Source organism: Lathyrus oleraceus, chromosome 2, assembly GCF_024323335.1.
Source record: "Lathyrus oleraceus cultivar Zhongwan6 chromosome 2, CAAS_Psat_ZW6_1.0, whole genome shotgun sequence".
Classification (NCBI taxonomy): domain Eukaryota; kingdom Viridiplantae; phylum Streptophyta; class Magnoliopsida; order Fabales; family Fabaceae; genus Lathyrus; species Lathyrus oleraceus.
The window spans coordinates 68,515,903-68,540,909 of NC_066580.1; the positions used below are offsets into that span (position 1 = coordinate 68,515,903).

Below are 25,007 nucleotides of genomic sequence, written 5' to 3' on the forward strand. Positions count from 1 at the left end.
GATGTCTCTTTATGCCATTGCTCAACAAAAGTTGTCAATAACTGACCGTCGAGCATAGTCAACAAACAATCCACCAATGAAAGGAGACCGCAATCATCCACAATCTCCCTGACCTCCTTAGGCATCAGTGACATCTAAGTACTTCTTAAACTTTCTCCCGTGGGTGGATATCTTCAGCGACAGCCACACACACACACACACACACACACACACACACACACACACACACACACACACACACACACACACACACACACACACACACACACACACACACACACACACACACACATATATATATATATATATATATATATATTATATATATATATATATATATATATATATATATATATATATATATATATATATATATATATATATATATATATATGCCTTTCCCTGCCATAATATGAATGCAACATGATAGGCATATCCAATAAACACGGAACAATCATTGGGCCCTCCAAGAAAACCTCCACCTGTGTGTACATACGACTTCGTCAAAGCTGGAGTAGTAACCTCTGCATCAACCGAGGGAGTAACCTATGTATCACCCGTAGCATGTGCCTCTATATCAAGCTGATGAGTAATCTTTTTATCAGTCGGAGTCTCCGCCTCCGTCTCAAAATGATAGGGCACCTCTGTCTCGGCCACTATCTACTTATCATCTAGACCATCTACATCCTAAACTACTGTTGGGACATCCTTAGAAAATGGCTAATCATTAGGATCTTCGGTCAATTTAGTGGAAACCATAAATCATCTACATCAGATACTGCGGGATACACGAAACTGCTCGACCTCTATCCGCCTCTAGTGAGAACCGACCAAGGCTACTCTTTTCGCTCTGATATGTGAGTCCTCGATGCCATCTTCCCTCGCACGAGCCCTCGCTGCAACAACTGCGTTTCTGTCACGCTGCCTAGAAGCAATCGTCCTGTCTGATCCTTTGGTCCCCACTGCAAATAAAAAAAAGGTTGAAATATGAACTATCAATTTTTTTAAATATCCAGAAAACATCATGGTTTTTTCGAATTTTTTGAAATATTCGGTTAAACTAAGCAACATTTTCTACTACCATTTTTTTTTCAAAATAATCGATATAAATGCATGTATTTTTATCAATTTTTTTCAAAATATTCAATATAATTGCATGCATTTATACCGGTTTTTTTCAAAATATTCGATAAAAATTATGCATTTTTATCAGAATTTTGAAAATATTCCATAAAAATACATAAGAAACATTAGTTTTTACCTGACATTAAAAAAAATTGATGAAAACTTAAAAAATTTGATAAAATTGTATACTCACTTATCATAAATAAGGTATTTGAATGAAATATCCGGTATGATTGAAAGCTTTATATACTAACAAGTGCCGGGCCTCTTTAAAAATGTAACAAATGAATAGTGAAATGTAAGAAATGAAAAGTGAAATGGATTCTTCAGGCCTTGCATCACCGTCCGTTTCAATAACCCAATCAGAAGTAGCATCCGTACACTATGCGTCATACCTGTGATTCACACGGTACCCGAAGTTCAACGAAACAGAAAATCGGAATACAAATTTCTCCAACAGAAGAAGCAAACTGCAAAAGCTAAAAGCTCTCACGAATCGATCATCATCATCATCATCTTCATCACAATGTTTTCTAGACTCTTCCACAAATCATCACCACAACAAACTCAACAGGTACGCGCTCAATTTTTTCCACAGCTAAATGCTATGCTCGTCACAGTTACAGATTCTAATTTCTCCCAATTTTTCTCGTGCTTATGAATATCATTCATCGAAGAAATGCTACAGAACGTTTTTTTTATTGAAAAGTGTAATGTAATGGTTGAGTTTTCTTTTCATATGAATACGAATTCTGTGACTGATATTGTTTCTGAACATTTTGTACGGTGTTCAGCAACAGAATGTGGTGCAAAGTAGTTTTTCATCGGCGAAATTCGATCCGCGAGTTGTTCTTCACTATGGAGTTCCATCGAATGCGTCTATCCTTGCTTTTGATCGCGTTCAACGTCTATTGGCAGTAGGAACACTGTGAGTTTTTAATGGCTTGCTATTTGCTTTATTTTTCTCTATGAAGCACTAACACCGGAAACACGAAAGCGACATGTCGACACCGGTAAAAATTTGAAAAAATGAATAACGTGTCGGTTTCCGAAACCGACACAGAAACACTTTTTTCAGAGGTGTCGGTCGGTGCTACAGGGATTTTTCTTCTTTATTGAGAATTCCCATTTCCATTGACACTGAAGTGAAATACTAGTATTAATCATTCAGAAAACTTTCTATTTAAGTTCAATTAATATATTGATACATGTTTTTTTGCAGTATAAATGAGATTCATACTTATGGAACTAGCTGATATTATGTTAAGTAGTGTTTTTAGTTACTATAAGGAGGAGTTTCCCCATTTGAAATTTTATTTTTATTAGCTTCATTAAATGTGTTTTTTTTCCTTTTATTTTAAAAGTTCTATAGTTCATTTATTTCATTGATTGATGATAGCTTAGAGGTGAGAGTGTAATAGATTTCTACTGAGATTGTTAGTGGCTTTAGGAATTGACTTTTGCATTTTCTTCACTCTTGTAGTGATGGTAGGATAAAAGTATTTGGTGGTGACAATATTGAAGGGATTATGATCTCTCCTAAGCAAACATCCTTCAAGAATTTAGAGGTTTGTAATTCTGGATTCATGTTGATACTTGATCTAAAGTGTAATGTCTATCAGTCATTCAGTCTTATATTGATTGTTTCCCTCCTGACAATTTTTGTTTATTCGTTAACTGTGTGCGTCTTTGTAGTCCATGTTTGTGTAGTGATATGCGTATGTGGTAATGTGTGTGTGTATCAAACAACACACATTTATTGAACTCTAGATGTCAAATTGAAATGCTTCTGAAGAATTTCATCTATGCCTCTTACCTTTTTATATCTTTCTCACAGTTCTTGGAAAATCAAGGTTTTCTTGCTAGCGTTTCAAGTGATAATGAAATACAGGTACTTTATAAAACTATTAAAGTTCTTCCGTACTTTCTATGACTAGGCATTCACTGTATATGCTTATGATTATTTAATTTTTTAAAAACCTTTTTACGTATATGCTTATGATTATTAAATTTTTTTAAAAACCCTTTCCTCTGTTTTGTTTATTAAGCAGTTCAATATTATCACGATAATGACAGGTTTGGGACTTGAGAAACAGGCAAATCGCATCTGCTTTGCAGTGGGAATCCATAATAACTTCTTTCTCTATTATATACGGCACCAGTTACATGTAAAATACTTGTTCAAATGATTTAGAATCTGCATCACAATCCAATTTTTCAAATGAAATCTTTATAAATGGGTCTACAACATTTTTGCCCTGATGATGTGATCCAGGTTAGTTGGAACTGAGCATGGGTTGGTGTACGTGTTAAAGTTTGATTTGGAAGACAGACAAATTAATATATTACCTTATTATGTTCCCACAAATGTTATATCCGGTAAGTACTCATTCTTATAGCTCATTATTTGATTTGGAACCAGAACTGTTTTTTTTTTTTTTGCATTGTCAAAATGGCTGGTTTAATTAGCATTAACTTTTTCCTTTGGTTGAGTTTGGTGTGGGTGATGTTTATTGTGTACCTATTTTCATGTATTGCCCCATATTAATTTTGTGTAAATTGCAATAGATTTTTACTATGAAATTTCCATAATAGAGAAGATCATTGTTAGAAAAGTGGTATGTCATAAATGTTAAATAAGTTCCTACAAGATAAATGTGCCTATGCATATTATATTTTTCATTTCATTTGAGGAATCGTACAGTTTCTCCAAGTTTAACATCTAACTTAATTCAAAATGTTGCACACCTTTGCAGAAGCTGTTGGAATGTCACTTGATCATGTTTCAGTTGTCAGAGTTCTCCATCAACCCTGTTCTAATGGAAAGAGGTAAGATAAGAACAAACTTAAAACATAGGCATGGATTTTGGTTATTTTGGATCTCCATGGCTAAGCTAATTGGGTGGTCATGCATACGGGTCTCCTATGAAATTTTGAGTGTGATACTGCATTCTAAGTTTATAAATATGAGACAAGTTCTTATAGTGGAATTTTAATGGAGTATATGCAATACTCTAGCCATGTTCACTAGAGAATGGGTTTTCCTTTAGGTCATGGGTCCTTTGTGTATAATTATTACTGCTTTTCATACATAAGCTTAGGAGAAGTGCTATGAACACTCTTTTTAACACCTTTCTAGCACACTCTCTTATTGAGGGAAATTGATGTGGGTACCTTCACTTTATGTGGAACCCATTTCTAAAGTGTGGTACTCACTGAGTTTCACCAAATAAGAGAGCAAGTGTTACCGTGACTGTTGAAAAGAGTGTTTCTAGCACAACTCTAAACTTAATATTCTAACACATAGAGACCCCTCTAAGTTTTGGTAAAAAGTGTATTCCCTACCAAATTTAACTGTCTCCGGCTGCCCGTAAAAAGAAAGTGAAGTCCTAAGACTTAAATTTGTCAAGCGTCTCATAAAACCCACACTATTATACAGTTCTACATTTCTTCTTCATATTGTTGTTTGTAGAAGAATTAGGGGAAATTAGATTTGATTCTCTATGAGTTTATTTTAATCTATTCTTATTTTTTATTATGACATTATTAGTCATGAATATTCAAAATTTTGAAAATAGGAAACAAAGTCAAAACAAGATAATATTTTTGTGATTAAAATATTTTACTGATATATTAAAAAATTATTCTTACATGTTACATCTACATGCTTTAAATAAGAGAGAATAGAAAACCTAATGGGCTTTGACTAATGGGCCTCATTACTAATAGAAATAATTACTATTTACAATCTAATATTTACAACACTCCCCCTCAAGCTGGTGAATGGATATCTATCATTCCCAGCTTGCAAGTAAGTTGCCTGAATCTTTCTATTGGTAAGCCTTTTGTTAACACATCTGCCAGCTGATGCCCGGAAGGAACGTAAGATGTAGTTATCAGTCCACTATCCAACTTCTCTTTGATAAAATGTCGGTCAATCTCAATGTGTTTAGTCCTGTCATGCTAAACAGGATTATGAGCAATACTAATAGTCGATTTATTGTCACAAAACAATGTCATAGGACCTTCACATTGTATCTTCAAGTCTTCTAGAATTTGTTTTATCCACAATAGCTCACAAATTCCTAGTGCCATAGCTCTAAATTCTGCCTCGGCGCTTGATCGAGCAACTACACTTTGCTTCTTACTCTTCCAAACTACAAGGTTACCACACAGAAAAGTACAATAGCCTGACGTAGATCTTCTGTCACTCACTGATCCGGCATAATCCGCATCAGTGTAAGTCTCCATAGTTAGATTTCCACCTCTTTTAAACAAAAGTCCTCTCCCTGGAGTTGCTTTAAGATATTGTAGAACGCGGTCTACAACCTGCAAATGTCTCACCCTCGGATCATGCATGAATTGGCTCACCACACTGTCTGCATATGCCAAATCTGGTCTAGTGTGTGCCAAGTAAATCAATTTTCCCACTAATCTCTGATATTGACCCTTGTCAACTTTGTCACTTTCCTCCTCAAAGCTTATCCTGTGATTTTGTTCAATGGGAACACTTGCAGGTTTGCATCCAAGTTTGCCAGTTTCCTGCAAAAGATCAAGCACATACTTCCTTTGAGAAATAAAGATGCCTTGCTTTGAGTAGGCTACCTCAATTCCCAAGAAATACTTGAGTTGCCCAAGGTCTTTCATCTCAAACTCTGCTGATAATTTCTCTTTGAGGAAATGTCTCTCAATCAAATCATCTCCTGTAACAATAATATCATCAACACAAACAAGAAGTACAGTCAGTTTTCCTCCTTGTGAATGTTTAAAAAATAAAGTGTGGTCTCCTTGACTTTGCTTATAGCCCAAACACATCATTGCCTTTATGAATCTTCCAAACCATGCCCGAGGGGACTGCTTTAGTCCATATAAGGCTTTCTTCAATTTACACACCTTGTTAGCTCCATTTGTTATGCCAACACCTGGTGGAATCTCCATATACACTTCTTCCTCTAAGTCTCCATGCAAGAACGCATTTTTAACATCAAACTGTTGCAATTCCCGTCCACATGAAGTCAGCAAGAGATAGTAAAATTCGAACAATATTCATCTTTTCCACTGGGGCAAATGTCTCCTCATAATCAATACCATACGTCTGAGTATAACCTTTTGCCACTAGTCTTGCTTTGTACCGATCAAGTGTACCATCAGATTTGTACTTTACAGTATAGATCCATCTGCATCCAACTGGACTTTTGTCTCTTTTCCTTTCAATAATCTCCCAAGTACCATTTTTTTCAAGTGCTCTCATTTCCTCATCCATAGCTTGGACCCAATTTCTATTTTGCAATGCTTCTTCAACAGATGATGGGATTTTCACAGAATCAACAGCTGCAATAAAACTTTGATATTGTGTGGAAAGATGTTTAGTGGAGACATATTGAGAGATAGGGTGTCGATATAGGGAGGGACAAGATCTTTTATCCTTCCTCAAAGCAATGGGTAAATCAATTGGATTAGTGTCACAAGTATCAGAAATGACACAATCATCACTAGAGGAATCATTTTCAGTACTTACCTCCGGTTCAGGCGATTGAATTTGTTTCTGGAGAAGGTCAGGTTTACTTCTTCTCTGATACACTAGAGTTGGTGCTGGAGGTGCTGATTCCTGTAAAACAGAAGGCCTTGAAGGACCAGGAACACTTACTGGCTCAGATTCAGGTGTTGAACTAGGACTCAAACTCAAACTAGGTGACAACTCGGGTTCAAGAGAGGGAACACTGATAGGTGTTCTAGGGAGGCTAGGACCAAGGATCAGAAACTCGGACTCAGACTCTGACTCTGACTCTAAGTCACTTATGTTCTCCCCCTGAGACTGAGAACGAGTGAAATATGACACATTTTCATGAAAGGTGACATCTTTGGAGACAAAGAATTTTCGACTCGGAGGATGATAACATTTGTACCCTCTTTTGTTGGGTGCATAACCCAGAAAGATACATCTGACAGCACGGGGATCCAATTTGTTGCGATATTGTTTGTGAACATGAACAAAAGCAACACAACCAAAAATGCGAGACTCAAGAGTGTGTAAGATAGGAACAGATGGAAAACGTGAAAGCATAAATTGGGCAGGACTTTTATTACCTAAAACTCGAGATGGGACCCGGTTAATCAGATAGGCAGCAGTAAGAATTGCCTCACCCCAATAAGAGGTAGGAACAGACATTTGAAAAAGGAGAGATCTAGCAACTTCAAGTAAATGACGATTTTTTCTTTCTGCGACACAGTTTTGTTGTGGGGTGTCAACACATGTGAATTCATGGAGAATGCCATGTTTACTAGTGAAGTTAGAAAAGGTATGATTGACATATTCTTTACCATTGTCAGAACGAATTCTTTTTATGCCTTTCCCAAATTGCGTTTGTACCATATTATAAAATTGGATAAATATTTGTGGTACTTCGGATTTAGTATTCATCAAGAAAATCCAAGTTATCCGAGTACAATCATCAATAAATGAGACAAACCATTTTGCACCAAAAATATTAGAGGTAGGGGCAAGTCCCCAAACATCAGAATGAATCAAATCAAAAGGTTCATCAATTTTATTAAAACTGGAAGGAAAAGATACACGATTGTGTTTTGCCAACTGACAAACATCACACTTAAAAGACTCAACAGAATGGTGTAAGAACAACGACGGAAACATAGACTTAATTATATAAAATGGAGGATGACCGAGACGCTTGTGCTGAAGCCAAATTTGTGAGGCTGAAGAGGAAGACTGAGACTGGAAACAGGAGGACAACACCTTTGGATGGTCATCAGAGTAGTATAACCCTTCCTTTTCCTTAGCAATTCCAATCGTCTGCCCCGTGGTAAGGTCCTGAAAAACACAATGGGACATAGAAAAAATTACTTTACAATTCAGATCACGGGTAAGCTTATGGATGGAAATTAAATTGTGGAAAAGTGTGGGAACATGAAGCACAAATTGCAACTGGAATGGAGGTTGCAAGTCAATATTTCCAGTGCCAACAACACAAGCATGAGAGCCATCAGCAACAGTGATATAAGGTATACTCGAAGGTGTGGTATAAGAGCATAATAATGTGGAATCAAATGTCATATGATTAGTAGCACCAGAGTCAAGAATCCACGCATTCTTAGGAATATTACCACAAACAGTAAGAGATCGGAACAAACTCTTACCAGTAATCTCAGCCATTGAAAGGACAATCGAGAGAAAACAAACCAAGAAACAGGATGGGTTAGGGTTTCAAAGATGAATGAACAAAAAACAAGAAGCACGATGTGCTACAACACAAAACAACAATGACCCAAACACCCAAAAACAAAAACAAACTGCAGTAAAAAAAAACTCCGCTACAAGGCGGCTAGGGTTTAGGCGGAAGCGAATCCCCCAAAATTGGGAGCTCTTGATACCATGTTGAGAATGTGTGATTGGACCTAACTCAACCCTACAAAACCGGTTGGTAGAGTGAGGACTGCCCCCATTTATAAACACATGTTCAGACCATATATTGTCCAATGTGGGACTCTTAACACACCCCATCACGCCCAGGACTGGACATCTGGAGCGTGGAAATAAATGGTGGGTGGTCCACAGGATCTTAAACGAGGCTCTGATACCATGTTGTAAAATATTTTACTGATATATTAAAAAGTTATTCTTACATGTTACATCTACATGCTTTAAATAAGAGAGAATAGAAAACCTAATGGGTTTTGACTAATGGGCCTCATTACTAATAGAAATAATTACTATTTACGACAAATAATTTTTTGAAATCAAGTAGCTGCTGAACTTTTGTATGATGTGTGGTTTGTTACTGTGTTTTTTGATTTAATTGAAATCATTGCTTTGCAGACTGTTGGTGGTATATGAGAATGGTGTGATGGTACTGTGGGATGCTTTAGAAGATCAAATTGTTCTCATCAGAGACCATAAGAACATCAAATTGAAGATAAATCAAGTGTCTAGTTATTCAGATGAGCCTAAGGACGAACATTCTGATGATAAATTAGAGCTTGAAGAAGATAAGGAAATAAGCTGTGTTTCTTGGGCATCTAATGATGGATCAGTTGTTGCAGTTGGTTATGTAGATGGTGATATAATGTTTTGGGATTTGTCAACTGCTAACGCTCCAATAGATCAAGAAGATAAAAAGATGTCAAATAATGTTGTCAAGCTTCAATTATCATCGGCAGATAGAAGGCTCCCTATTATTATTCTTCACTGGTGCACCAATAAATCTTTGAGCAGCAGTGGGGGTGAACTTTTTGTCTATGGTGGTCATGAAATTGGGTCTGAAGAAGTTCTGACAGTAAGCTTCATACACATAATAGCTATTGATAATGATGTTTTAATAATTATAATAATAATTAAAGACATCATTACATCTAATGATAATATTAACATTCACCAGAGGTTACGAAAAAAATGAGAATAGTTTTCCTTACTTCTGGTCATATTAATGAGAGCCACAAATTCTCAAACTGTCATAAAATCTTGCCGCAACAAACCCTCTTCCGAGTGTTTTAGAGGATGTTTAGATGAAAGAGGAAGTCTTCTTTTCAGTGGGATAATAATGCCAATGTGAAAGTTTATATAAGATTGGCCTCTTTGTATTAGAAGAGTATTGTAAATTTGTATTTGGTCTTTACTTCAGCTTCATTCTCTTGGTGCTTTGATTTTGTTATATACACTCGGTGCACATCTTGTTATCTAAATGAAGTTGTATTTTGACTTTGTGAGGAAAGAAGAAAACTGATCACATGAACTAGTTGAGCAAACATTGTACATCCTCTGTGCATTATTACTTAATTATTATTTTTATTGAAGAATAAATAATTAGTAGGAATTGGAACTGATTATGGCTATAATTAGTTTTTCACTTTTGCTATTTAAGATATAAAAATTGATGTGTCAGTGGCCTGCTAAGTTTTCACAACTTCAACTCAGGTAGATAAATAATGTGTCACTATATTTTTTTTTTTCTTTTCATGTTTCTAGGTTTTGAGCATTGACCGGTCTTGTGGAATAGAAAGTCTCAAGTGCACTGGCCGCATTGATGTTGCACTTCGTGGTTCTTTTGCTGATATGGTTTTGTTGTCTAGTGAATTCCATGCAGAAGGAGATTGTAATATGCTATTTGTATTGACAAATCCTGGACAACTGGATCTTTACGACAATAATTGTTTATCTTCTTTGATGTCTGAGCAAAAAAGGAAAACTTCTTCTCCAACAATGCAATATACCGTCATCATTCCCACTCTTGAACCGCAGATGACAACAGCAAGGCTTGATGTTGTATGCCAGGATATGAAGTCATTTACGGCCCTGTCTGAGGTAGCATAACTAATATTTATTACTTTTAAGCTTTAAGTCTTTTTTTTTCTTATGGCCAGTTATTATTCTTACGGTAACTGTCACATAGGTGTTACGTTGACAGTACAAACATTATTTTTTTTAAAATTATGCAGGCAATACCGTAGGTACTGTATTGTTTTTACTTTTCCTCTCACAAAGAGCAGTTTTTTGTTTCTTCAAGAGACTGTTTCTTTCACACCCTTTCAGATTTTTTTTCGTGTGACAGTTATACTATCTTTTTAGTTGAGAATAGTAGGATCTAGGAACAGTCCTTATAGCACTGTACTTAAGTTATAACCTTTTTTTAAAAGACTACTGGAAAAAAAATCAATTGTCACCACTTGCCAGTAATGGAAAATGATACTTATGTAGATTCTTGTAGCCGCAAAGCAGCATTCGTTACCAAATCAGACAAGTATGAAGATGAAGTGGCCTTTGACTGGTGGCGTTCCAGGTCAGCTTTTCAAAGAAGACCATCTTATCATTCAAATATACATAGCAGGTTACCAAGATGGATCTGTTCGGATATGGGATGCTTCATATCCTGCTCTGTCACTTGTTTACAACATAAAACCGGAGGTTAGCCGTTACCATACTATATAAATTTTAACTAGGGGTCTCCCGCTCTCCCCCGTATGTTGCTCTAATATATGGATCAAAACCAGTGTTATCCATGGCGGACCATGGTAGAAAGCCAAAAATCTGCCATATATAGCTGCCTTAAAACCCCATGGCACTACCATCCTTCACAGGTTTACCATAGTGGTTGTCAAAATCTGTCACTGCAATCGCCATGGCCACCATTCTCGACATTTGATAACCGTGATCAAAACTCATATATTGAAGACTTAAGCTGGTATTCGTGACTGACAATCAATTCACAATTGTCAGGTGAATGATGTTAAAATGGGCAGTGCAAGTTCACCAGTGTCAGCATTGGATTTCTGCCCGGATACTCTACATCTGGCCGTTGGTGATGAAAGTGGTGTTGTGAGTTATTAGAATTGTGATGTATTATACTTCATTAACTTCTTATTCAAAAAGGTCTCAATTTAACGAATTAGATTATGTAGGTTCGTCTATATGGGCTAATAAGGAGTTCAGGTGACACAGCTTTGCATTTTGTGACAGAAAATGGAACTAATGGTTGAGTTTTCTTTCTTCATTTTATGTTCTGTTTGAATTCCAAGCAAAATCTGTCTTTACTTGTTTCTGTTTAAGAAATTTGGCTGCGAGAATCAGAAAATTTTCTAAATGGGTGTCTCAATTTGGATTTTTTTTTATTTATTGATTGGGGGAGTTTTGCTTGTCTTTTATCTTATGTTTTACTTGAAGGTTTGATCAGAGCCTAAACTTTTGAAACTTAGTTTGCATATTGATCTGAGTTGTGATAAATAAAGAGTGCCTTCCAAACCCACCATAAATTTTCACATATAAATATAAGAACTTGTACAACTTAAAAAGTCAGTTTTCTCAACTCTGTGGAAGGCTGAAGTTCTGTACAAGACCCTCGTGAATTTGGAAGATTATGGTGCATTTGGTTTGCATGTAATAATGTTGGAATGGCAGAATCTTTAGCTATAACTCTTTGTCTTCCTTTCCTATCATGTCATGGTTTATTTACTTTATCAATTATAATTTTATTGGTAAGAAATAATAAAAGCATTTAGGAAGTATTACTACCAACCCCAACTCCTCAAGCCTATCATTCAATATTTTATGTAGCGAATGCTTCCCTTTACCTATGGGAATCTAGACAAGTGGGAAGCAATCATCTAATCATGATGCGGATCTTGCATACTTCATCAGTAAAAAGAAAGCGATCTACTCCCCAATCATCATGGGGAAATAAGATAGTTTTATTTAGAATGGCTTAAGTTATTTTTCATGAATCTCTTTCTACTGAAAAATGATTTGATATTTCTAATATCTGATTTTAATCTGTTCGTTTGTTATGAAATAGTTCATAATGTGAATCAAGGGGATGGACCTTATTGCAAAGCAGTGTTTTCCCTTCAAAACTCGGCTGTATGTGGGTTACAGTTTGCAAATCTTGGAGGGAATCTTGCAGTTGGATATGAACATGGGCAGGTGAGATCTTCCATTAACTCTTTTTTTTGAAAGAAATGGTTTATTTGTTATTTGGATATGTCGAATGGCAATTAGAATTGAACTTTCCAACTTATATTTTCTAATCTACTTTGCAGGTGGCCATGCTTGACACAATTACATCATCAATTCTGTTTCTTACAAGTGCTGCATCTGACACATCTTCAGCAGTAGTTTCTCTGAAAGTAAAATTTTCAGACACTTCTAGCTTAAACATTCCACAGGAATCTGTATCTGATATTTCTGGCAACTCCGGAAAGGGGCTAGTCTTTGTTATGACAAGGGATGCACACTTTGTTGCCGTAGATACTGAAACAGGGAATATGGTTTGTAATAGGTCAATATACCCAAAAGTAAAGTCAAATGCAATTTCAATGCACATTATAGGCAAGTATTTGGATTAAGGAAACTAGATGTTATAATTGGTCAAAAATTTAATTAGTAATGGCACTGTGTTTTTCCAGATGGTACTTCTGAACTATCTGCTGAAAAACCGCAATCTGGGTCACCTCAGAAGAATGGTTCTGAAACGCAAGCTAACATGCAATCCGAAAATACACAAGACAAAGTTGAGACTAGTACTACCATAGAAAATTCATATTTTGGGAAGAAAGAGAGCTCGCTCGTTTTACTTTGCTATGAGAGTGAATTGAGCTTACACTCTTTAAATTGTATGATTGAGGTAGCATTCTTCATGTCCATTATCCTTCAAATATTACTTTGTTCCTTTCTACCAATTAATCAAATTGCCTTACTACAGGGTAGCACTAAGTACACATTGAAGGTGAATCTTGTACAACAATGCTGCTGGACTACCATCTTCAAAGATGACAAAGAATATGTTCTAGCTGTTCTGTACCAGACTGGGGACATTGAACTAAGGTGAAATGCTTAGAAGACTAAGTGCTCTTATTCATTATAACAATATCTGTCATAGCTCAAGAAAAGGTCAAATCCATTATGACAAGTGATGCACACTTTGTTGAGATAGATACTGAAACAAGGAATAATATGGTTTGTAATACGAAAATGAACCCAAAAGTTAAATCAAAATGCAATTTCAATGCACATATTATAGGCAAGTATATGTTAGTTTTGCACTCGCTTTAGAAGAATGCTTCTGGAATGCAAGCTAATATTCAATTTGAAAATACACAAGTCAAAGTTAAGACTACCTCTAGAATAGAAAATTCATATTTTGGGCGGATAATATTGAACTCACTAGTTTTACTTTATTATGAGAGTGAATTGAGCGAGTACTCCTCACTCAAGAATCCCTCGTATTAGAAGTAAAGAGGTCCCCAAGGAGTAGCTCAAGTATTTGAGTTTGAACACCTGAAGGAGTTTGAGAATGGTATTTAGTGTTCTAACTCTGACTACTAACATTAATATTTGTTGGACTTTCCGCCTTAACTGCGGTCTGTCCGTAGTCGTCTTAATTGCGGCACTTTGGTTTGCCTCATTGCAGTCCCTTACACCTTCATTGTGTTGGCTTTGAAGGGGTGAATTTAGTCCCACATTACAAGAGATATGGCATGTGTTGTGTTTATAAATGGGGGCAATCCTCACCTTACATGCCGGTTTTGTAGGGATGAGTTAGGCACAACCCAAATTCTGAGATGGTATCAGAGTCTATCCTAGATCCATTGTTGGGCTTCCCTCATCGTCCACGCTTTAGGCTCATTGAGACTCAAGCGTGAGGGGGTGTATTGGACTTTCTGTCTTAATTGTGGTTCGCCCCTGGTCGCCTTAATTGCAGCACTTTGGTTTGCCTTATTGCAGCCCTTAGCACCTTCATTGTGTTGGCTTTGAAGGGGTGAATTTAGTCCCACATTGCTAAGAGATATGACCTGTGTTGTTTATAAGTGGGGACAATCCTCACCTTACAAGCCGGTTTTGTAGGAATGAGTTAGGTCCAATCCAAATTCTAAAAATATTTGCTTATAAAATCATAATAATCAATCTCTGAGATTGGCCTTTTAAAACTAAAATACTATCCTCCGAATAATTAGCATTGAAGAATATGTAATTTATGTGCATCTAACTCATATTACACAACTTCTATTTATAATGGTGTTATAACAAATACATTGAATGCCTAAATGATTAGCACTAACTTAAGAAAGACCATACTATAGGAATATTAACAATAATATAGGAAGTTGTACAATTAAAACTTAGTAAATATGTCAGTCAATTGATTAGTTGAACCAAAAAAAATTAGTATCAGAGTAGTTCTGACCTGGGGCAAGAAATTCACATTAGAGGAAAATGGACATGCCGCAGTTTGACGGAAGTGGTGATGCCTATTGGTGGCTGCGAATCATTTTGATGTGGGAACACTAGAGTGAAAAGTTGCTAGAGGCAGTGAAAGCCTTGAGAAACCGTGCTCTCATATGGTGGTAGTGGTGCAGTCTACGCCATCTACAAACAAGTTGGCGTACATTTCGTGTTGCATTACTTTGACATTTTAAGCTATAGAGTAAATAGAGACCTTTTTGGCATTAGGAGTGATGCAGACCCTCAAAGTTCTGTTGTATTATTATATCATTCAAAGGAATTTTCCATATTTTCTTTTATATATCAGTTGGTTTATTTATATCATAAGTGCAGCTTGGTTATCACAAATTAGTTCCTAAATTGAGTTTCTAGAGTAACTGTCTTAGTCATGTAAGTTTGTTGGTTGTTGCTGCCATAACACGATACTCTGCTTTTACACTCGTACTTGCAACTATATTGTAGTTCTTGTTCCACCATGATATAATTACCTTCAACATGGACACAATACCCATAAATGGATCTTCTATCGAATGGTAAACCTGCCCAAAGCATTAGAGTAGTCAATACCATGAAGAATATGCAATTCATGTGTATCTAATTTAGATTACAAAACATCTATTTATAATGATGTTTCAATATATACATTAAATGCCTAATTATTTTGCACTAACTTAAGAAGTTGTATACTTTAAAAATATTAACAAGTAACTAGGAAGTTGTACAACTAAAGGAATATCAACAAATTTGCTAAATCTAACAAGTACTGTATATGGACGGTTATTAGTTCACATAATATTTTTGGCTTGAACATGGACTCTCTTCCGTCCCAATATTTAAGTCCCAGCCTAGCTGCATCAGTAATATTTAATGTTTTTTATTCCTGATTGTTTATAAAGCATTAGATAAATCATATCTTTTTGCTCAGAATCTGTATCATTTATTGTAATGCTATGATGATGTTGTTTTTGTATCATACTATCTTTGACATTATGGTCTACTTCACTATATTTCTCCTCGTCACACTTCTTGATTAGTAATTGATGGATTTGATGTCTCTTTGAGCAGGTCCTTACCAACTCTGGAAGTGTTGGGAGAAAGCTCTTTAACGTCAATCCTAAGATGGAACTTGAAGACCGACATGGAGAAGACAATATGCTCTTCATCAAATGGACAAACAATTCTGGTTTGAATATTTTCTTGTTGTTATAATGAAGTTATTTTGTTAGTATATGCTGCCAAAACTTATTTGATTGGTCTGTGGCTGTCTTAGTTTGATATGTCACTTTACAAATCTCAAGTATTGAGTTCAGTCCATATCACTTAGCTAATGGCTATTTACTTAAACCTTTTTGAACAGTTAATCATAGTAACCCAGACTTTTCTATTGAAATAGTGATGGAAAAATGCTCCATTTTAATCTCCTTTAATTATCTTCTTAGGTTTAAAACCTTCACGAGTTTTCACCTAATATATCTTAAGCTTTTGGGATATTCGGACAGTGTCAAAGCTTCTATAACCAATTCAATAGAAGTTTGATCCTTGCTACTGCATTTATTATCCAAAATGCTGAATTTAAAGATTTGGTAGGGTGGGCCTCTGCATTAAGTCTCAAGGGCTCTTAACTCTTACGCAAGGGGGTTGTGTTAAATATCAATGAACGGCTTATGCTTTTAAGAGAGTTATTTCATGATAATCCATAATTAACAACAATATTTCTCCAAAAGAAAAGAAAATGAAAGAAAGGAAAACCATTAAAACCATTATGAAGCTTTGGGTCCTTTAAAAAGCATTTCAATAAATAAAGGTGACAACTTGGTGCTATAAAGCTCACACTGTGGCAGGACCTAAGAAAAGGTCAGATCTATTATTAGGCTGCCTTATATTCATTGCACGACAATAATTTCATCTGTTGTGCCAAGACTCGCCTTAGCACTTCAACTGAAAACTGCAAGAAAATACATTGCGGGTTCCAATAGCTTTTGGTTTTAATTATAATCATACATGTGGCTATCTTGTTTTATAGGTCAACGAAAATGAAGCTGCTTTCTTATCACTGTTTCCCTGCGAAAATGAGCTCTGGTAAATTTCTGGTTCCTTCCTTTTTAGCCATGTATATTTTATTTAGCCATCAAATCTTAGCCCCGTAATTTAGGTCACTATATTTCATATTCATAAGTATTGGATAAATTATTTTGGCATAACACAACTTTTATGACATACAACAACCAAATCAAATTTAAGAGCTCCCGTAAAAGAGACGCCCGGACAACCCACCGTCCCTGAATCTGATAGCTTCTTTACCAAAATCTGTGATAAAATTATATGTAATCTCATTAACTGTTAGAGTTTTGATTCTAACAAGGACTTTCAAAATATTGTAGGAGTCCAGAGTATTTTCCTTCTCTTCATGATGAAGTTCTTGCAGCTGCAGTAGATGTCACCAAGAGCATATCTCCAACCCAAAACGAAAAACAGGTCCAGTTTATTCAGGCTTGTTGCGCTTCTGTTTCTCTCATTAATTTTTTCTGGATTTGTGATTCAACTTATGTTACCATAGGGAGCACCTGCTATCTTCCTGAGTATAGCCAAGAATTTCAAAGCAAAGAAAACCGATCACAATACAGATCAAGCAGTTCATAATAATTATTTGGAAAATTTAGAACGATGTTTCTCCAGTCCTCCATTTTTAAAACCTTCTTCAGGTACCAAAGATAGGTTGGATGATTTTGAGCTTGACATAGGTTTGTCCTTAACATCTACTACCAGCTACACCTAACATCTTCTACTACCAACTATTGTTTATATTATTTGAAGTACTTCCATTCTCTCGCAGATGAAATTCATATTGATGAACCTGTGGCCTTTTTATCTCATCAGAAAATCCATGTTGACAAGAAAGGTATGTCTTTATTTTATTATATTTCTTTAAAAAATATTTATCTTTTAAGCGATGAATGAATGATTGCCTAAGAGACTAAGAGACATTTGAATAAACCGTGTTTTGAAAAGCACTACGGAGACTTTATTATATATAGAGAGATTATAACTAATTACATGATATAGTCTATGTGGGACTATTCGATATATAAATATTCTTAATATTATATTTATAAATATCAACACTCCCCCTCAAGCTTGAGCATATAAGTCAAATGTACCAAGCTTGTTACATATATAATTAGTTCTGGGGCTTTGCAGAGATTTTGTAAACACGTCTGCCAATTGATCATTAGAATTGACAAAATTTGTGACGATGTCACCTGATTCAATTTTCTCTCTGATAAAGTGACAGTTTATCTCAATATGTTTGGTCCTCTCATGGAAGACTGGATTTGAAGCAATGTGCAATGCGGCTTGATTATCACAAATAAGTGTCATTGGTCTTGCTTCTTCAATTTGAAGTTCCTTGAGCAACTGTTTTAACCAAATAAGTTCACATGTTGTCATTGCCATGACCCTATACTCTGCCTCGGCGCTTGATCTTGCAACTACGTTTTGTTTCTTACTTTTCCAGGATATAAGGTTTCCTCCAACAAGTACACAATACCCAGAGGTGGATCGTCTATCAATGGGTGACCCTGCCCAATCAGCATCGGAGTATCCAACTATCTGAGTATGTCCGTTATTTTCATACACTAGACCTTTTCATGGAGCACCTTTGATGTATCTCAGAATCCGGATAACAGCATCCATGTGTTCCTGACAAGGGGAGTTTAAGAACTGACTTACCACACTAACTGCACAAGAAATGTCTGGACGAGTGACTGTGAGATAATTCAACTTTTCAACCAATCTTCTATACCTTCCTGAGTTAGATAGAGGCTCTCCCTGATTGGGTAGTAGTTTGACACCTGGATCCATAGGAGTATCAGCTGGTTTAGCATTCAACAAACTTGTTTCTTCCAAAATATCCATAGCATATTTGCGCTGAGAAATCACCAAACCATCTTTAGATTGGGCTACCTTATCACCCAAGAAATAGCGAAGTTTACCAAGATCTTTTGTCTGAAATTGATTCGAGAGATGTTGCTTTAACTGGAGTATACCCTGCTGATCACTACCAGTTATGACAATATCATATACATACACAATAAGATAAATACACCCTTGGGCTGAGTGACGATAAAAAACAGAATGGTCAGCTTCACTACGAAATTGTTGTACTATAGTGCTGAATCTGCCGAACCAAGCTCTCGGAGATTGCTTAAGACCATAAAGAGACCTGTGTAACCTACACACCATATTCGATAACTCCCCCTGAGCAACAAATTCAGGTGGTTGCTCCATATATACTTCCTCTTCAAGATCACCATGTAAAAAAGCATTTTTGATGTCAAGTTGATGAAGAGGCCAATATCGAATGGCTGCAATGGCTAAAAGAAGTCTAACAAATGCCATCTTGGCTACAGGCGAGAAGGTATCACTATAATCCAGTCCAAAAATCTGAGTGTATCCTTTGGCTATCAAGCGAGCTTTAAGTCGATCAATCTACCATCTGGACCAACCTTTATTGTATAAAGCCAAGGACAACCTACTAAAGATTTTAGAGGGGTAGAGGAACCAGTTCCCAGGTACCACTGCTTTAAAGATCACACATTTCATCAATCATTGCTTGCCTCCACTCAGGGTTAAATAATGTTTCACCTGGAGTTTTAGGAATAGAAACAGAAGACAAAGAAAACAAACAAGTATACTGCAAAGGGGTAAGACGATAACATAAATCAATATAATGTGGAGAAGGATTTTGTGTTTGACGTATACCTTTTCGAAGGGCAATCGGAAGATTGGACTCAGGTTGGAGGATCAGATCCGGTGATGGCGGAGGCATCGGAGGAGAGTTTTCAATGACTTCAGGGACATGTATGACTTCAGGGACAAGGACGGCAGTCGTTGGGTGACGACGCTGATATGTTTGAAGTGGTTGAGAAGTGGGTGGGTCAGGAACCCTAGACTGATGGTGGATAATGATAGGCGGGATATAAATAACTGTCAGAAAAGGTGTGGGAGTACATTCTTGAATGGATTCTGGAGTTACGTGACTGGACTCGAAATATGGAACCAACTCGAAGGTAACATCGGCCGATACTAGGTATCGTTGTAGAGTATGTGAATAACAACAATAACCTTTTTGAGATCGATGATAACCAAGAAAGACACACTTTAGTGATCGAGCTGATAGTTTATCAAGACCAGGAGAGAGATCGTGTACAAAACATGTGGACCCGAAGACTCGGGGAGGAATTGGGTGAAGTGGGGAGTTAGGAAAAAGGATTGAATGAAGGATTTTATTGTTAAGGACAGATGAGCGCATGCAATTTATAAGGTAACATGCCATTAGCACAGCATCCCCCCAAAATCGAAGTGGAACATTACCATGGAGAAGTAGGGTTCGAGTGGTTTCTACAAGATGCTGATTTTTGCGTTCGGCTACCCCGTTTTGTTGAGGTGTGTGAGGGCAAGATGTTTGATGGAGAATATCATTGCGTGACATAAAATTCTGAAATTGTTGGGATAAATATTCACAGGCATTATCACTTCTTAAGGTACGGATAGATACACAGAATTGAGTTCTTATTTCTTGATAGAATTGTTCAAAAATAGAAAATAATTCAGATCTATTCTTCATTAAAAATAACCACGTGCAACGTGAAAAATCATCAATCGAGGTGACAAAATACCTAGACTCAAGAGTAGGGACAACACACGAGGGATCCCAAACATCGGTGTGAACTAAAGCAATAGGGGATGAAGCTTGTTTATTGACTCGATTGGGAAACTGACCACGAGTGTGTTTCCTTAGCTAACACGACTCACAATGTAAATTATATACCTTCTATAAATTTGGCACCAACTTATATAGTTTGGAAAGACTGGGATGACCTAACTGAACATGGATAGTTAGTGGAGAATCTTTGGCTAAGCATGTCTGAGATGACACTGAGAGGTAATAAAGGCCTTGAGACTCACATCCGACACCAATCGTCCGTCCCGAACTCCGATCCTGCAGGGTAACATTATTGTTAGTGAAGGTGACACTACAATCAAGAGAACGAGTTAAACGACTGACTGAAAGTAAATTAAATGGACAATTAGGTACATAGAGGACAGAAGTAACCGAGAGAGAAGGTAGAATTTGAACAGTACCAATCCCTTCAGATCGGGTTTGAGAACCATTGGTAGAAGTTATAGTAGGTAAGAAACCGGATGTAGAGAGGGAAGAGAAATTTTTTTTATTACCGATAACATGATCAGACGCACCAGAATCAAGGACCCAAGATCCAAGAGAAGATGATTGAGAGAGACACGCAGATGAATTACCAGTGTGTGCTACCGAAGTAGTAAAGTCTAAGTTTTGATAATTCTGATATCACCTGAGGAAATCATCGTAGTTTGGCGTAAAGTTATGAGGGAGTAGCCATGAGTATCGGATCTGAAACAATTGCCCTATGGAGAGTGGAGCGGTGGGAAAATTGTCGGGATCGGCCGTCGGACGTGCTGTCACGTGCGGAGGTTTCTGCCGATGAAAAGTGGGTTATCGGAAGAGGCGCTTTTGCTGGTAGGTTATCGGAAATTTTGAAAAGTGAGAGGCAAAACGGAGTGATGACACGGTTTGTAAAAAAAAATTCTCACCGGAAGACAGTGGGTCAACCGGGTAAAGCATGACGAAGAAAGAATTGCCTCTTAGTAGGCTCTAGATACCATGTTGAAATACAAGAGACTAAGAGACATTTGAATAAACCGTGTTTTTGAAAAGTACTATGGAGACTTTATTATATATAGAGAGAGATTATAACTAATTACATGATATAGTCGATGTGAGACTATTCGATATATAAATATTCTTAATATTATATTTACAAATATCTAACATTTATATTATTTGAAGTACTTCCATTCTCTCTGCAGATGAAATTCATATTGATGAACCTGTGGCCTTTTTATCTCACCAGAAAATCCATGTTGACAAGAAAGGTATGTCTTTATTTTATTATATTTCTCTAAAAAATATTTATCTTTTAAGCAATGAATGAATGATTGCCTTGCAGAAAAAGCAAAAGAAACTGACAGACAAAAGTTATTTGAGGAGTCAACCACCGACTCAAAACCAAAAGCTAGAACAACAGAAGAAATTAAGGCAAAATACAGAAAGACGGGGGTAAATCTTAGAATTGAAAATTATTTAGTTTACCCATTATAGCTCACACATGTGTTGACCTAGTCAATTGTTTCAGGATGCCGCTACAGCAGCTGCACTTGCAAGGGATAAGCTTGTAGAGCGGCAAGAAAAACTCCAGGTAAGATTATTATTGTATTCCATACTTCATTACCCAATCTTATCCTTACACAATATCTAGTTCCATCTCCTACTTTTCAACGAATATGATAACCTAATTCACCAAAAGACAAATTTCCATATATAAGAAGTTTTATTTTTCATGTATGAGATAAGTAGAGGGCCTATATGCATTCAATTTCATCTTGATTATCCAACTGAAGTCCATAAATGATTGACTTATCAAGCTGCATGAGTTATAACCATTCCTAATAAAAAAATTCCACTTTAAAAGTTGTCTTAGGTTCTTAGCTACATCTTTTTGTAACGAGAAAAACATATTATTCTAAATAACCAGGACTCAGTCAGAAAATTGATCGGTTAAGCTCTTTGTGAAATCAAAGTCGTTTTATTCAAATTTTGTTTACTAGGTTTCTATCTAACCATCTCTTCTCGTCATGTTTACTAGTTGCTCAACGAACGTACTGAAGAGTTGCAGAATGGGGCAGAAGACTTTGCTTCCATGGCAAGTGAACTTGCCAAACGAATGGAAAATCGTAAATGGTGGCAGCTATAAAGTTGCATGATTTCTGGTATTCATCGACATATTCCGCTGCACTCCTTTAGAAGTTGAAATTATGTCTAAACTTAGGCCTCACTTGTTTTGAAAGGTAGCTCTGATTCCTTCCCTTCTTTAAGCATGTTAGTGTAATTTTTAATCTTGTTAAAGTGTTGTTTTATTATTGTCATATTTTGTACAGCACATTATTTTGTATATAATCAGCTTCAATAAGTTGAGCATATGTAGCTGTAAGTTTATTTTACGCAATGTAAAAGTATAGGGATCTGAATCACTAATAAATTACAAAGGACGCAGAATATCAGTAATGTTTCTAAAGATTAGACTACAACAATCATTTACTGATCAAGTTATGGCATATTTCATTTTCTGGTAGTTTTTTTTTTTTATGTTTCCCATAGGTTCATTTGATTAGAAGTGATTCTCTGATTTATTACCTTATGAGAGTTTAGCATCATATGCTAGGCTCAACTCCTGTTAGTTCCTCTTTGGTATTCTTTTAAAGTATTCTTGATATACGAATTTTATGAGTTCTACACATTGCAGAATATGACAGTTTTTCATTTTTTGTATTAAAGACTCGTGCTTTAGAAACACCACAAAGTGACACCTTTTAGTCCATTAATAAATAAGTTTCTCTCTAGCATCATATAGGTCGATGAGATTCATGTTTACAATCTACTGTCTAAAATGTGAGAGGTTTATCAGAAAGATTTTATATTTTAGCAGATTAGAACATATGGTTAAGAAATTCTATCATGTAACATTATCTTCATATTTTGCATCTCATTGTAATTCAGTGTGTCAAGACATGATATTGGATTCTAAGATCAAAATAATAGCTCCATTAAAATAAAAATGTTACAATTTTTAAGATTCAGTTGAAAAAAAAATAGTATTTTTGACATCTAGTTGATGAAGGCATTATAATTTTTACAAAGCAACACTGAGCACCGTGTGAATAGTAGGCGGTTTAACTACCAGGCTGAAGGTTTCATCACAATCAACACCAGTTTAATGATTTGCACCATTATTTACCGGGCGAGTTTTGTACTGCTTAAAAGATCCATCAAAATTCTTTGTGCCTGAAAATTCATAAACTTTGAATAACACTTGCATTAGCCCGATGAGGAACTGAGTTTCATGTATTATTTTCGATAAGACCATCATATTTGTCTTTTATAGTATTTTTTCATTAGGTTCATTTAATGCATCATCATATTTGTCTTTTATAGTATTTTTTCATTAGGTTCATTTAGTGCATCATAGGTAAGTGAGGTATGGAATTATGAGATGATGTGTGAAGGTTAAAGAGTTTGTTGGGTTTAACAATGTCATGTTGTGTTCGGGTTGTTATTTGAGAAAAATGTGGTGGGATTGTTGGTGAAGGCAGAGAAGGGTGCGGGGGATGAAGTCGTTGAGGTTTGGTTTGGGGATTGGTTTAAGGGAGAAAAAGAGATAATGTGTTGGAATATTTTATATTTAAATATTATTTTATTTAATTATTAGAGATTAATTAGTGTAAAAAGTTTTATATTATCGATTCATCACTATCATCCGTTTGCATTATTTTATAGATGTTTAAAATAAAAGTCAAACTTGTTTCAATATCCAACGTCTATGATTAATTGACGGTGTAAAATCCTTTAACATTATCGTTGTATTTCAATTAAATTCTAATTATTATATTATAATAATTATTATGTCTGCATATATATTTATATTATGTGTGCATATTAATTGTATTTGTTATTTATAAGTCTTTAGATTCGTAAATTGTAGTGATTTTAGATTAGGATTTTGATAATTAAATTTTAACTTTGAAAAACTTTACCCATAGTCTCATATGACTCACCAAGAGAATAAAACATTTTTGTCATGTCCGAACATTTTTATTCTAAATAATTCCTACCTAAGGTCAATGTGTTTATTTTAATCTTTTTTATTTCGATCGTACATTCATGGATTCATGGATAAGTTGAAGAGTATCCCCTTTCTTTTTGGTAGTATCACAAGGAAAAATGGCAATAGTGAGTTTTGCTTTTAAATTATGCTGCATTTTTCTCTTATTCTCTCTAGTCTAAATTTATCTATCTTACCATTTATTTAATATGCGAGAACAAAAAGATCATTTTTAATAGAGTAGAAATATAAGTGGAATAAAGATTTAAAGATTTTTTTTTCAAATTATTGAAAACTAATTTCAAATCTAAATTGGCATTCTCAAGTTTGACAACGAAACTAAATATTTAAAAAATATTTAAGCACACTCTTAGTAATTAAGAAGATAATTCATCAATCTA

General features: G+C 35.6%; 1 protein-coding gene across 4 annotated transcripts; it reads left to right on the forward strand.

Moving 5' to 3' along the window:
* Positions 1-1,381: 1,381 nt before the first annotated feature.
* On the forward strand, positions 1,382-23,053 carry LOC127118141 (lethal(2) giant larvae protein homolog SRO77). 4 transcript variants are annotated; one of them, XM_051048286.1, is made up of 25 exons: positions 1,382-1,699; positions 1,920-2,053; positions 2,609-2,693; positions 2,963-3,016; positions 3,202-3,293; positions 3,401-3,504; positions 3,882-3,954; positions 8,960-9,416; positions 10,106-10,441; positions 10,835-11,041; positions 11,354-11,452; positions 11,536-11,608; positions 12,426-12,553; positions 12,670-12,958; positions 13,036-13,253; positions 13,332-13,453; positions 15,917-16,034; positions 16,875-16,930; positions 17,233-17,326; positions 17,409-17,553; positions 17,685-17,750; positions 21,758-21,823; positions 21,898-22,007; positions 22,084-22,146; positions 22,594-23,053. In XM_051048286.1, exons 1-25 carry the CDS (start codon positions 1,652-1,654, stop codon positions 22,699-22,701), a joined length of 3,345 nt encoding a protein of 1,114 aa, XP_050904243.1. In that variant the 5' UTR covers positions 1,382-1,651; the 3' UTR covers positions 22,702-23,053. The 4 variants fall into 4 exon arrangements, with proteins under 4 accessions (XP_050904243.1, XP_050904244.1, XP_050904245.1 ...); XM_051048285.1 differs by having other exon boundaries at positions 1,383-1,699; positions 17,409-17,592; XM_051048287.1 differs by lacking the exon at positions 21,758-21,823 and having other exon boundaries at positions 17,409-17,592.
* Positions 23,054-25,007: the final 1,954 nt, after the last annotated feature.

Excerpts from the sequence above, each read along its gene's own strand:
- LOC127118141 (XM_051048285.1), top strand. The coding sequence starts at position 1,652 with ATGTTTTCTAGACTCTTCCACAAATCATCACCACAACAAACTCAACAG. Across the intron at positions 2,694-2,962 it reads CATCCTTCAAGAATTTAGAG|TTCTTGGAAAATCAAGGTTT; the intron begins GTTTGTAATTCT and ends TCTTTCTCACAG. Across the intron at positions 11,453-11,535 it reads TTGGTGATGAAAGTGGTGTT|GTTCGTCTATATGGGCTAAT; the intron begins GTGAGTTATTAG and ends TAGATTATGTAG.